This window comes from Dermacentor andersoni, chromosome 4, assembly GCF_023375885.2.
Source record: "Dermacentor andersoni chromosome 4, qqDerAnde1_hic_scaffold, whole genome shotgun sequence".
Lineage (NCBI taxonomy): Eukaryota > Metazoa > Arthropoda > Arachnida > Ixodida > Ixodidae > Dermacentor > Dermacentor andersoni.
Window position 1 is genome coordinate 150,311,381 of NC_092817.1, and position 13,447 is coordinate 150,324,827.

The 13,447-nt window shown below is 49.2% G+C and overlaps 1 protein-coding gene across 1 annotated transcript; it reads right to left on the reverse strand.

Moving 5' to 3' along the window:
* Positions 1–2,566: 2,566 nt before the first annotated feature.
* LOC126537755 (uncharacterized) lies at positions 2,567–12,980 on the reverse strand. The gene is made up of 3 exons (XM_050184843.3): positions 8,609–12,980; positions 4,191–4,557; positions 2,567–3,167 (listed from the first exon to the last, which is right to left on the reverse strand). The coding sequence occupies exons 1-3, from the start codon at positions 12,553–12,555 to the stop codon at positions 2,826–2,828; spliced, it is 4,656 nt and encodes a 1,551-aa protein (XP_050040800.3). The 5' UTR covers positions 12,556–12,980; the 3' UTR covers positions 2,567–2,825.
* Positions 12,981–13,447: the final 467 nt, after the last annotated feature.

A 13,447-nucleotide genomic window follows, 5' to 3' on the forward strand; every position in this document is an offset into this window, starting at 1 on the left:
GTCATCGTGCTCAAAGTGGATTCCGTTCTTAATTTGGAATTAAAGACCGACTTTCTATCTTGTCAGATGAAATTTTACATGTTTCACCATGCATTCACGCTGTAGGCACGATAGTAGCAACAGACATAACGAAAGCTTGTGACAATATACAGACCATGAAATCATTATTGCCAACCTGATCGAACCTGATCGAACCGATCATAAGATTTATCAACTTTCTTCTTCAGAATCGCGCCTTCACGATTAAAGTAAATGGAAGGCAATTAAGAAGGGTGCTTCACATCGAACAGAGGAGTCCCACAAGGTTTGGTTTGGCTTCTCTTCAACGTTTCTCTAATACCTTCAGCCTGGCAACTGCACCGGATTCCAGACAGGAAGTTTTTATTCTGTGCGGATGCGGACGCTTTGTAGTCCGTGCATAAGGTGCTTCTCGACAAACTCAACAGCTTCAAGAAGCCTTTGATGTTCTGCACAACTACATTCGGCAAGCAGGGTTGCATATTTCCGGCCAAAAATCAAGCTATGTTGTGGTGTCCAACAAGGCAGGACGCAAAAAGTATCACGCAGCACCCTTTTACATTTAAACTCGGTACATTGACAATCTCTGAGGCTTCTGAGGTCCGCATGCTGGGTCTTGACATTCACCGCTCCGGCAGTGGTGCACATTGGCAGTGAAAAATCAGACAGAGTTCGACAAAAACACATCGCCTTATTCGTCCCATTGCAGCAAAAGCAGCAGGAGCTCATACTGACGTAGCTCGACGGCTGGTACGTGCAGTCTTGCAGCCACGAATTTCATATCAGGCACAATTTCAACGGCTGACTTTACCACAGTTGGAAACAATCGCGATGCTATGCGCACAACCACAGCACTACCACGCGTCACTCCGATACCAACCTTACAGGAATATGCCCAGCTCAACACAATTGCAGAACTAATTTTAAAAAATATTATGGGGTTTTACGTGCTAAAACCACTTTCTGATTATGAGGCACGCCGTAGTGGAGGACTCCGGAAATTTTCACCACCTGGGGTTCTTCAATGTGCACCTAAATCTAAGTACACCGGTGTTTTCGCATTTTGCCCCCATCGAAATGCGGCCGCAGTGGCCGGGATTCGATCCCGCGACCTAGTGCTCAGCAGCCTAGCACCATAGCCACTGAGCAACCACGGCGGGTGCAGAACTAATTTTGCAACGTGAGTAGGCACATGAAATCAAAAAGCAACTTGTTCCAGCTGTCGATGCGTTGCATGCTCCTTTTCAGCGTGGATCTCGGATTGACAATCAGCATTATTCAATGCCTCCCTGGGAATTCAACAGCATCACAGCTAATAAGCCAACGAAGTAACGAGGCAGCGATACAACAGGTATTATTGACGAACACACTATCGATGCATCATGCGCTAACAAATGCAAAGTGTATACGGATGCAGCTATCCTATCAGACGGCGGGAGGATATCATTCCTCAGTACTACGCATAATTTCATCAGTGGTCACCAGCGTTATTTATCTACGGAGGCCAGCGCTCCAGTAATGGAGCTTCAAGCCATTCACGACATTGTGCAAGATGCCACCACTAAGCTACCTAAAATCAAACAATTAAATATCTTCACTGATTCTTTAGCGGCTATTCAAGAATTCAAAAAGGTTTAAAAGGCAATGGTAATCCGCGAGACGATACACACTATGAATAGTAAAACAGCTACTTGCGTCGAAGTACACTGGATTCAAGGACATGCTGCAAGCCCTCAACATTGCCGCTGACCAGCAGGCGCACTGTCCTCCTGATCCAGGTATTCCGTCCACTGCTCTCCCAACTGAACGCCTTAACTCCCTCCAAACCCGCAAAAGTTTTCTCCGGCAGCACACACACGCTCTTATCCCACCGTTTGTCTGCCCTCTCCCCCTTCACCTTACTAGGTTGGACGAAGTTGGGCTTAAGAGGCTTCGGGCTGAGTTGGCCCTCACAAAAGTTGGGATCCCGACGTGGAACTGGCCTCATTTACCACTGGTTGCTACGCATCCATACGGCTCAGTCCCAGTGATGGAAGCAGATGCGTACCACCTAATGTGGAAATGTCCAGGGTTACAATGGCAACGCTCGCGTTTCCTACTGCAAGCCGGCCTCTGCTACCGTGTCCGCAGAATACCGCAGAATACATAACAGATTCCACAACACACTGCTTCAATTCATACACAACACAGGCCTCATAGCACCCATGTAATACACATATACACATCAAGAATTATGAATTAAGGGCAAGCCTTCATCGCAATAAAAATAAAGTGCAACCGCGTTAATCAGTTGGGCTGCTCTATTTAGAAAAGAAGGGCTTGTACATAATAGCCATCTTGATCTGTCAATAGGATTTAGAAAAGATGTAATTGTTTTTAACGGCGGTTATCACGGCAGCCTTTGATGCCTTATATAACAATAAGCGGAAAGACAAGCGTAACAAGTAAATGACACTGCTTGTCGCAAGGTTCCTCGAGAATATTCCGGATGCAAGCTACCGCAGTACATAACGAAACGGTTCTTAAGGACATTCTAGGTAGAGGGTACGGTTTATTGTAACCTCGAGCCAGGTCTTGCTTGCAACCGTAGTTATAGAAAAATGCGCATTATTGATCGCAGTGAGTGTCCAAGCTTTCGCTGTACTGGTAAAAGAAAACAGACGTGAAGACTCCAAAGCGGTTCTCTAAAGTGCTCATCACAGCCTGGGCCAACAAGCTATTCATCCTAATAAAGCTGAATAATATTAATGATCACTGCATTATACACCAAGCAGTCGAGTCACCACTGGTCTCGAACTCAGCTATGACTACACGCGGGTGTTGAGCGCCTGTCGACCGTCGTTCCACAGGCCAGGTCTGGGCGCAGGCCACCGCAGCACTCCGCAGCGGTTCATCGGCGCCATGGCGCTCCGGCCCGGTTCGCACCCGAAGGCTTCGGCAAAGTGCGCCATCTGGCGGAGGGGCAGGTTGACCCGCTGCTCGGCCGGCAGTCGACGCCAGGCGACGTACTCGTGTGCGCGGTGCGTGCGGTCGCTGCGCTCGCAGTTGTCGAGCGCGTAGTACAGGAAAAACAGCTGGTCGGCCGAAACGTTGGCGAGGGATGCGAACCGGAAGTTCAGTCGCCAGATCAGATCGACGCGAAGCATCTCCTGCAGCCAGTAGAGGGGCATCAAAGGTGGATAGTTAGCGCAGTCACATGTCAATAATACGAGAGAGGCTGATACGAATTTCCGTATGATACGAATATTGGAAGAGTCCTGGCCGAAATGCAAATGGGTCGTGGAGTTCTATCAAGCTGCTCTTAAGGGCAGCTTTAGGTTTCTCAGAGACTCCTTCTTCTATTTAATGAAAAGAAAATACTATTGTATTTTGCAATTCGTTCTGTCGCGCGATTACTGAAACACTCTAACGCGCCGAGATGGATGATACGAATGTCTGAGCCGCCGCGGAAGATTTCTGCAGAGTACAGGATGGGGGCCTATAGGTCCGAAATCGGGGGTATAAAAGCTTATCTTCCGTGATGCGGGCGGAGACCCGCGTACTTTATGAGCACGCAATGCGGCATGTATAGGGAAAACCAGGAACACAAACGAAAGAACGAGCCCAAAGCGTTACGCATACAGGAAACAAACCGCGACATTGCGGAAACGAAGGTCCAGAAAGCCATTAAAGACTTCTTCAAGCGAAAGTAATTACCATAAGTTAACCAGAATGACTTACGTTGACTGCGGTGGAAAAAAAATATGTCATCCAAGTTTTACTGTGTAGTTACGCCTTGCTTTCGAAGTTGCACGTGAGAACTCGCTCGCATCAAAAAAAAAAGAAAGACTGTTCCTTGGTCATTCCTAAGTTGTACAGGCTGGACGCTTTTTATACAGACCGCGATCGCATCCCTGTACACCCGCAAGTCCGGTACTTGAGCTGCATGGCAGTGCACTACAACTGTCTGCCGCCAGTTTTAGAGAATACCATGCACTGAGCCCATGGTCATGACTGCAACACAAACTGTACGCGTTGACTCACCGCCTTCCGCCAGCGCAAGCTGCAGATTACGAAATTTTTCGAACTTAGTTAACCACAAATTGAATTTAAAGTAAATCTTAGGGGATAAATAACAACGTCGCAGACCCAGTGAGAGATCATCAAATATACCCGAAATAGCGCGTGCTCACCTTGAACGCCGCGAAGGCGAGGCCGAGGGCGGCCGTCTGCGCCAGTATGGCGAACCCGGCTTCGTCGCCTTCCCGCCCTTCGCCGTCCCACAACACGTCCGAAGCTCGGGGCTGGAGCTGCGAAGGCAGCGACTGCGCGTCCTTGGCCAGACACTTGCGGAGTCGGTCAAGGGATCGCTGCGACTGCTGCGTCAGCGCCGAGGGCACCGAGCATTGGCCGCCCTCCGCGCTTGCCACCGGCACCAGCGCCCGAAAGAGACGCGTGGCCACGCGGGAAAGGTGGAAGGCAAGCATCGTGCTGTTCTCGGGAACAGAAGCGTTGACGAGACCAGGGGGAACGTACACAGTCTGCAGGGATTCTGCCAACCTGCGACCGTGAGAGCCGCATAATATTAGGCTGCATTTCCGAATTCGTCCACCGTGCTCAACTCTCAGCAATGTCTTTATTTTTATGCCGAGTCCCTCGAGAGCGTTGGCTTGAAACAAACAAATTTTATCCGGTTATGCGCGCACTCGTGAAGCGGTTGCTCCACTAAACCGTTATTTATGACAAAGTGACAAGGGACGAATGTGATATTCTTACGTAGTGCCGTCTTGGGAAATGCTCCGGTTAATTTTTTGTTTTGTTTTAGCTGATTGTTATGATGCAGAGATGTTTCACAACTCTGATAAAACCGCTGAAGTTCGACACGAAATCGGCGCTGTCGATTGTTATGTTGGTCATATTGGAAGTTGTGCCACATTGCCGCGTAAACTAGAGCTATATTATACGATCGAGCAAATATAGCTGTTAGCAATGTGTATCGCTCTTTGAGTAGTTTGAAGTCAACTTCTTTTCTCAGTGATGCAGCTATGCGACACGGCGTAATCTTTACATTTTTATACGTCGTTGTCCTACTTCTAACTTAAGTAGCTGTCGAAGGTCGACAGCATGTGTGATCATTTCGACTGCGTACAATAGTGTACCAAAGCTTAAGAAAATTTTGAAAAAGTTATTTGTTCATTGACCGACAAATACGAGAGAAATGCGGTAGTATTACGTCGCATCTCTTTGACGTCCCAGGTCAGTGATTTAGACCACGTTCAACACATTGCAAAATTTCGGCTCTGGACCTTAATCCAAACACGCCCTGCCTCTTCGTTCGAGCAGCGAAGTGCAACTGATGATGCTCCGGAGCAGCCCACCGTCAGTAGAACTATATATCTATATATATATATATATATATATATATATATAAATACATTCTGCACCCTTCAGTGTGCAGAGTATTTCTCGAGTCTAGACCTCCTATCCGGGTACTGGGAAATCCTCATGCACGATGGGGACAAGGACAACACAGCCTTTGCAACACCAGACGGACTTCACGAATTCAACGTCACGCCCTTTGGGTTATGTGATGCCCCTGCAACATTTGGACGCATGATCGACCCAGTTTTAGGTGGCCTCAAGTGGAAGACCTGTCTGTATTATTTAGATGACCGTTATTTTTTCTAAAACTTTTCGTCAGCACCTTGAGCGTTTGGATGAAGTTTTCGCATGCATTTCCAACGCTGGACTCCAACTCAACACAAAGAAATGCCATTTTGCCAGAAAGAACATCGAAGTGTTGGGCCACCTTATCAGTAAAGGTGACGTTCGACCAGATCCCGACAAGGTTGCTGCCATGCTTCTCTTCCCTCGCCCTGAAAATCAAAAACAATTAAGAAGTTTCGGGGGTCTGGCATCCTACTTCCGCCGCTTCATCAGTCATTTTGCTGCCATGGCGTCGCCGCTGCACAATCTGCTCACGTCGGGCACTGCCTGCCCTTGGACAGACAACTGCGAACTTTCTTTCCAAGCCCTCAAGCGTGTCCAACCCTGTCCTCTGTCACTTCGATGAGAACTCACCAACTTGTCTGCACACAGACGCTAGCAGCCATGGGATCGGTGCTGTCCTTCTATAGCATGATACCACCATACGAGAGAGAGTTGCCGATGCCAGCCGCGCATTAACGGCTGCCGAAAAGAACTACTCGATCACAGAGCAGGAATGCCTCGCAGTAGTTTGGGCCATACAAAAACTTCGACCATAACCTTATGGACGCCACTTCACGGTCATAACCGACCACCACGCCTTATGTTGGTTGTCCTCAATCAAAAATTTGTCTAGACACCTTGGTCGCTGGGTGGTCCGCTTACGCGATCACGATTTTGAAGTGGTCTGCAAGTCTGGGAAAAAGCATGAAGATGCCGCCGCTCTCTCTCGCTGCCCCCTGCCACTATTCGAGTACATCTCTCCATTGGTCGCCACTTGACGATGAGACTAAGTCTCCACTCCCGTTATTACCTCTAGCGGTTACTGACAGGTTATCTTCCAATTGCATCGCTCAGCTCGCCTCGTGTCAACGTTCTGATCCCTACTGCAACAGCATTATCCAACGCCTGTGCAGAACTACTTTTTCGCCAAATGCCAGATTACGTCGACAACTGCGACTACTTACGCTCGACAACGATATGCTACACCGTTACATTTACAACTCCGACGGACACCGCTGGGTACCTGTTCTTCCACGTTCGCTGCGCACACAAGTCCTTGAAGTCTTTCACGGCGACCCATCTGCTGGGCATTTGGGTTTCCACAAAACATACCACCGCGTTAGGAGCCGTTTCTTTTGGCCAGGCATGTCTACCTTTGTGGCCAAGTACGTCGCCTCTTGCTGTCCAGTGTCACCGGCGGAAACGACCAACTTCACCTCCTGCTGGGCTTTTACAACCCATCCCATGTCCCGAGACACCCTTTGCCATCGTTGGGATAGACCTAGTCGGCCCTCTGCCCATAACGCCGGTAGGTCATCGACGTATTGTGACAGCTGTTGACCAGCTCACACTTTACGCAGAGACCACTGCTCTACGCTCTAGTTCGGCCTCAGACGTTGCCACCTTCTTTCTGGATGCCATTGTGCTGCGTCATGGTGCACCTCGTGTACTGTTAAGTGACCGCGGCAAGACTTTCATGTCAACAATGATCGAAGAGGTACTCGGAGCTTGTGGCACCGTTCATAAGATGACATCCGCATATCACCCCCAAACTGACTTAACAGACCGATTTCATCGCACACTAACAGATATGATATCATTGTCTATCGAGCCAAACCACGACAACTGGGACAACGTTTTCCCTTTTGTTACGTTTGCTCAAGACACCGCTATTCAACGAACTAAGGGTTGCTAGCCTTTCTACCTAGTTTACGGCCGTTCAGTGACATTCACCATCGACCCCGCTTTCTTCAAAGCCCCAACTAACACCTCGGCCAGTATACCCGAACAGTTCTTCTCGAGACTTGAGGAATGCCGTCAACCTGCTCGCTTCAACACAGATGTCAGTAAGCTAGATCGCAACAACGTTACGACATCTCTCGTCGCGACGTCTCCTTTCGTCCTGGAGAGGAAGTGCTGCTTTGGACGCCCATTCGTACACACGGTTTGTGCGAGAAGTTTGAAAGCCGCTTCCTTGGACCCTATATTATTAATGAACAAACAACCCCCGTGAACTATCGCGTTACTCCCGTAGACGTTTCTTCAGACCATCGTTGTCGTGGTTGGGAGGTCGTTCACGTTTCGAGTGTCAAACGATTCGTTCGGCGTTTCTCTCCTGGCTAAGTCGCGGCCTGGCTGGCCGCTTGCGAACAGGGAAATTAGTGTGGGCATTATTCATACGCTTCATATTATCATCTCTACATACTCATAATCAGTGACTCACTACATCATCATACTCATCATGAGTACATACTCAGTGACTAGCGAAAGAGTGGACACGGAACACCAAAAAGGCAACAAGGACAAGCGCTAGCTTCCAACTCATGCTTATTACAAAAAGGTAAGTATACATAATCTCGCGCACTTGATCATAATCAGTTACAATTCTGCAAGTCAACATTGGTCATCACAAATAAACAAGAACTCGCCAAGGCCGCACCAAGGCCTAAGGCGGCCTCCCACATACAGAACCCACGTATGCGAATTCTTTAACGGTCAATGCTAGGGATACTTGCATACTTGGGGCCTTTATGTGGGAGGCTGCCTTAGGCCTTGGCGCGGCCTTGGCGAGTTCTTCTTTATTTGTGATGGCCAATGTTCACTTGCACGATTGTAACTGATTATGATGAAGTGCGCCAAAGTATATATACATACATTTTTTTAATAAGTAAAGTTAGCGCTTGTCCTTCTCGCCTTTTTAGTTTCCCGTGTCCACTCTTGCGCTAGTCACTTCTGCATGGAATACCATCTAGCCCGGGCTCACACCCCATTTCGCATACTTCAAACCCACACTTTTTTTTTCTCTGCGACACTCATAATGCTAACACATTAAAGATATTGTGTAGTTATGAACTTGGTCGCTTCAGCCAGCAGGCGATGTCAGCATGCTTTGTCCACTAACCTGGGGTGTACTTCGAAGAGGAATCCCGGATCTCTTGGTAAGAGTCGTTGACTTGTTTGGTTCAGGTACATCTCCTGATAGATCTCCCACGTAGCTAGAATGGCTGGCACGAGCTGGGACTTCCTCAGTCGCCTTCTCGAAACCAGCAATTTCCGCACATTTTCACAACCAGCGCTATTTTTCGAGGCTTTATCGAAAGAAACGTGAACAAACTTGTAGCGTTCCATCTTCTTTTCCATAAGGCTGAGAGTCTTCTCCGATATCCACGCACAGATGCGCAGGTTTCTGGAGAAGAAATCTTCCATTTGCAGCAGCCAGAACCACCTGGCCAGAGTAGGTGCTCCCCTCTCAGCAAACATCTTCGCCTGCAGGTTTTCCAGGCAGGCAGGTACCACAGCCTCTGCAAGACGCATACAAAGGAGCCACTTCAAGTCATCCCGCACAACTCGCCCCGTGAATTCGACGCTGAACAGACGCCTGAGGTTCACCAGGGGTCCCGGCAGTAGCACGGCCAGCCGAACGAGTAACCGGAAGCCGAGATAGTTGAGGAAATGCTGCACGCTCAAGTTGTGCGTTAATCGGACAAGCCCTCCAAGAACCACGTCAGAGTTCACGACGACCACGGTCGTGTTCGGATTGATGTCGCCGTTGAACACGGCAGTGATAAACGTTCGAACGCTGTAGTCTATGTGCTTGAGTTTCCTCACCCGACAAGTTCTCGAAGCCGCTGGTTTGTCACTGACCCTGGCGATGCCTTTGAATACTGCCATGATCTGCGCTGTCAAGTTGGCAACCATGGTTGTATGGTTAAACTCTGTCGCTGCTTCGCGAATCGCATTCCTAAACATATGTTTTACGTTTGGGCGCGACTCGTCGCCGATGAAGAATAAAGGCCGAGGCAATGTAACTTCCACCATGTTATTCTTTGTAGCTCTTTCAATGCCTACGACAACATTTAAAAGAGCCGGAACACCGTATTTTCGCGCCATGATACCAGCTGTCCGCCATATTTCGAGCGGATTTATGTTACCGTTAAACGGCCACGCCTTTACCGGTAGCGCAGAAAATATTTTGGACTTGATAAAAGCAGAAGTATGGCGATAGGATGACATACACGCCTTGTAAATGAACCTAGCTGAATTCGATCCGCCGTTTTTCGTTCGGAGAATGTAGTCTCTGAGGTCTGAAGACATGTATTCATCTATGACTGTATCCACAGACGTCGATACCCCAAGTCCCATGGCAGACAACGGCGTTTTACTTTCCCACTTGCTACACGCATATTGGTAAAAGTTGTTGCATGGTGACGCATCTCTTCTTATCACAGAGTTCACGTACGCGGCCTCTTTTAAACAGAAATGAGAGGAGCAATAGTAAGATCTAGATGAAGCTTTGCTAGTCGACGTCGTAGTTATTTCGCTTACCGTTGAGTACCAGAACGTTTGGAACGTTAGAGCTATAAACGACGGCTCTGTAGCGTTACCAGTATTTATATGCAGTATGCGTGTGAGCTCAAGTCGGCGCGCAGGGAAAACTGCTGCAATCCACACAAGGCAAGTTAGCGATACGACCGTGGCCACCACGATTTCGGTATACAACAACCTCTCCGGCTTTCCTGCTATTCTCGATGTCGCGTAAGGCAACGGTGAATCTTCTACTACGGAAGCACGAACTCCGTTCAATTCGACTGTCTTTCCGCCCAGCAGTTCATAGTTGCACACTGGTCTGGCTGCTTCGCTGTGCGCGTGCTGACGTTCGCTGACCGCCAAATAATGAGGAGGACCAGTCTCTCGAAGCCCAAGCTCATCTTTTCTCGAAATAATTGCGCCAGATTCATCACAGTGATCTTCATTATAAAATATTTCTGTCTTTTCAGCTTCCTTCGTTAAGCTTGCTGACAGTAATGTCGGAACATCATATGTAGCGCTGCTATCACATTTTATTTCGAGGAGCATTGAATAAATACCAATTTTATCGGCTTCTATACTGTCAGCGTTGTTTTGAACAATGGGCGTTTTCTGCACGTTTGTTTCACGGGCCCGCGTTGCTTGATGAGCAAGCGAACACTGCTCCTCTGCAATGTCTTCGACTCCCTTCCGCTCACCTGTAGCAGCCGGAGTTTTATTCGGCGCCATTTTATGCTTGACACGATCCTCACTCGGAATGGCGCATTCAGTTTTGGATTGCTCACTCCTCGTGTTGACCTGCTCACCCTCTGCTCCTTCTTCAGGCAGCTTTGGGGGGAGAGAAACCGAATCCCGTGATGGCTGCTCCTTTGTCGCATTGCGTTCCTTCTTCGAAATGTAGATTGTACGCGGACGCGGTACCGGACGCCACGCTCCATCTCTCGTAGGCTGCTCGCGTAACCTTCCTCTACGAACTCCCACGTCCCGAGACGCTGAGACCCGCACACATACAGGAACATCTGGCTTGAGCCCTTCGTCAAAACTCTGAATACCGTGTGATGCGTCGTCCCTATCATAAGCAATCCCATCCAGTACAATCGTGGAACCCCTCGCCGCTGTAGCTGTCATAACACGTGGCGTCAGATTATATGGCCCGTACGAAGGCTTCCCAGAATGCGAGGGCTTACACAATGTGGTGAATTCAACGCCCTTAGCTGCCTGGGACGGAGTCTTTCTTGCTTGTATTTCGTGCACACGCATCACCGACTGCTGTAATCCACCGTGCGATGACTTGACTTTGTTTTTCGGCATTTGGCAAAGCACAGTCATCGGATCCAAGCCAGCTGTTACAGTCGGAAAATAGTTCGTTTCGCTTCGCATTTGCGGCGGTTGTTTCGAATGGGAGTGTCGATACACGACAGTGTGGCTATTAGCATGCAGTGATGTCCGTCTTAAGTATGCGTCCTCACGGGTGAACAATGTCGCCGTGTTATCGGTGGGCTGCCCCTTTAGGTGTAGTGACGACCCTACGTCGATGTTTAATGCCCGCGTTGACATCATCGTGTCGTGGATCTGATGACTGCTCCCGGCCACCAACCCATATCCACACGCAATGCTTTGCGAAGTGACACCAGCAGGACTGCAGCGCCCGTATGGACGACATAGTATGTGATCTTCTGTAGGCGACCAGGACGATAACGTTCTTGTGCTCCCCGTGCTTTTGATGTCACTTTTGGGGGCACCCATGATCACGCCAATCTCTGTCTTCTTTTCACGCCAAGTGTCGATTCTGTGTGCGGTCGGCGTCTCGTCTGTTTGCAACATGCGTTGCGCGCGAGACTTATTTTGGTACCGAGAGTCTGAAGCGCGAACTAAATAAAATTTATCCTCTTCGGCGTGTTTTTTGAATACTCGCCCCTCATCTCGCAAGAAATTATCGTTTCCGGAGGCGGTAGGTCTCAGGAATCCGGCTTCGTTTTTTGGGTCCTCATCAGTTTGCAGGAGCGCACGTTGGAGCAGCCCACTTGCTTGCTCTGCAATAGCGGCGTTGGGAACATTGCGGTTGAGACGCGTTGCTTCGGAATTGGGATATCTCTTGCTGGTCGACCCTAGCGCCTCGGACATTGTCTTCGCTGGTTCGCGACACTGACGTGAGCATGCAGCTCCATACTTGTATCCTGTACCTGTAGATTCCAGACGAAGAAGGTGGCTTTGTGCAGCTAAACCACCGGCAGCAAATTTGCTGTTGGTTACCATCCGATCGGAGCCGTCTGTCGAGGAGAGCCTCGTGAAAGTTCCGCTCCATGGAGGCGGCCAGACCGCGTTTTCGGCAGAGCACGGAATAGAAGCGGACCACGGGTCAGTGCTGAGTGCCCGGTACAGAAGGGTCACTGGGCTCGTTTCAACGACAGCAGGTTGTTGAGTGGCCCTTTCGCAGTCCATCGCGAAATGGCTCGCAGAATACGTAATCGCATCCGCTCCCTCGCCTACGCACGCGGGCACGCCCACAGGCGGCGCCTTCAAGCGTCCAGCGGCCGCCATTCTCGGGCTGATGCTGAATATCAGGTCTTTTATTACGCTGTTTGACAGACGGCGACCCTTCTTGCGAGTTTTCAGTTTGGCGCTTCCGGCCAGTCTCAGCTCATCAGCAATTTCTCCCGCACCTGTGATATCATCGCGATGCAGCAACCTTTCCTCGTTCCGAATTTCTTCGCTGTTACCTTGCTCGGAGCTGTTTTGGTTAATGATGGAAAGGCGTCTCTGCCGGGAGGCAAGACGACGCGTCGACCATGACGCGGTATTGCACTGGGATATCTTAGGTGCAGCTGCATCCGGGGCGGTGTTCGTCGCCTCATCCAGCGTGTTCAATGCTGGCGAGCGGTCTGGCAAAGCTTGGCGTTGTTGTCCCGGGTGTATCTCCCGATTCTTCAGTGAACTCCTCCTACCTTGGTCACTGGACTTCGGAATAACCTAGAAAGAGATTAAGCGCGTCATGCAGTCAAATTCACTGATGTGGCTGCATTTGGCACTTCATTTACACTATATCCGAAAGAAGATACGAAGACCATGCACAAAGACAAACAAATCAGGAACGTTATCGAATACACCGATATTTCTAGAATGCCTGTGACCGCATCACATGTACTAGTGTAGCATGCAAAACAAAAAGTAAAAAATTATCAAGTCGTCCCTCAGCCATTTGATAAATGAAAGGCACAGACAGCTACAGTGCGTACAAACGTTAGTTTGACCTATACAATGTTCGGGCACGTGTGCAACAGAGAAAAGGACTTATAGCACCTGTAGAATCGAAGGTACTGGGTTCGAGATAATATGTATTGCATGTCCGCGCGACTGTCGTTGCACACAAGTCTCAATCCACGAAAACGAAAGCGATGGCGACTCCTCTTGCGAGAGTAATTGCCTCCTATTT

Bases quoted from the DNA above. Each gene is read 5' to 3' on its own strand.
- LOC126537755 (XM_050184843.3), bottom strand. From the start codon at position 12,555: ATGGCGGCCGCTGGACGCTTGAAGGCGCCGCCTGTGGGCGTGCCCGCG. The intron at 4,558-8,608 runs GTTAGTGGACAA...TCACGGTCGCAG, and splicing joins CTCTTCGAAGTACACCCCAG to GTTGGCAGAATCCCTGCAGA. The intron at 3,168-4,190 runs GTGAGCACGCGC...TACTGGCTGCAG, and splicing joins TCGCCTTCGCGGCGTTCAAG to GAGATGCTTCGCGTCGATCT.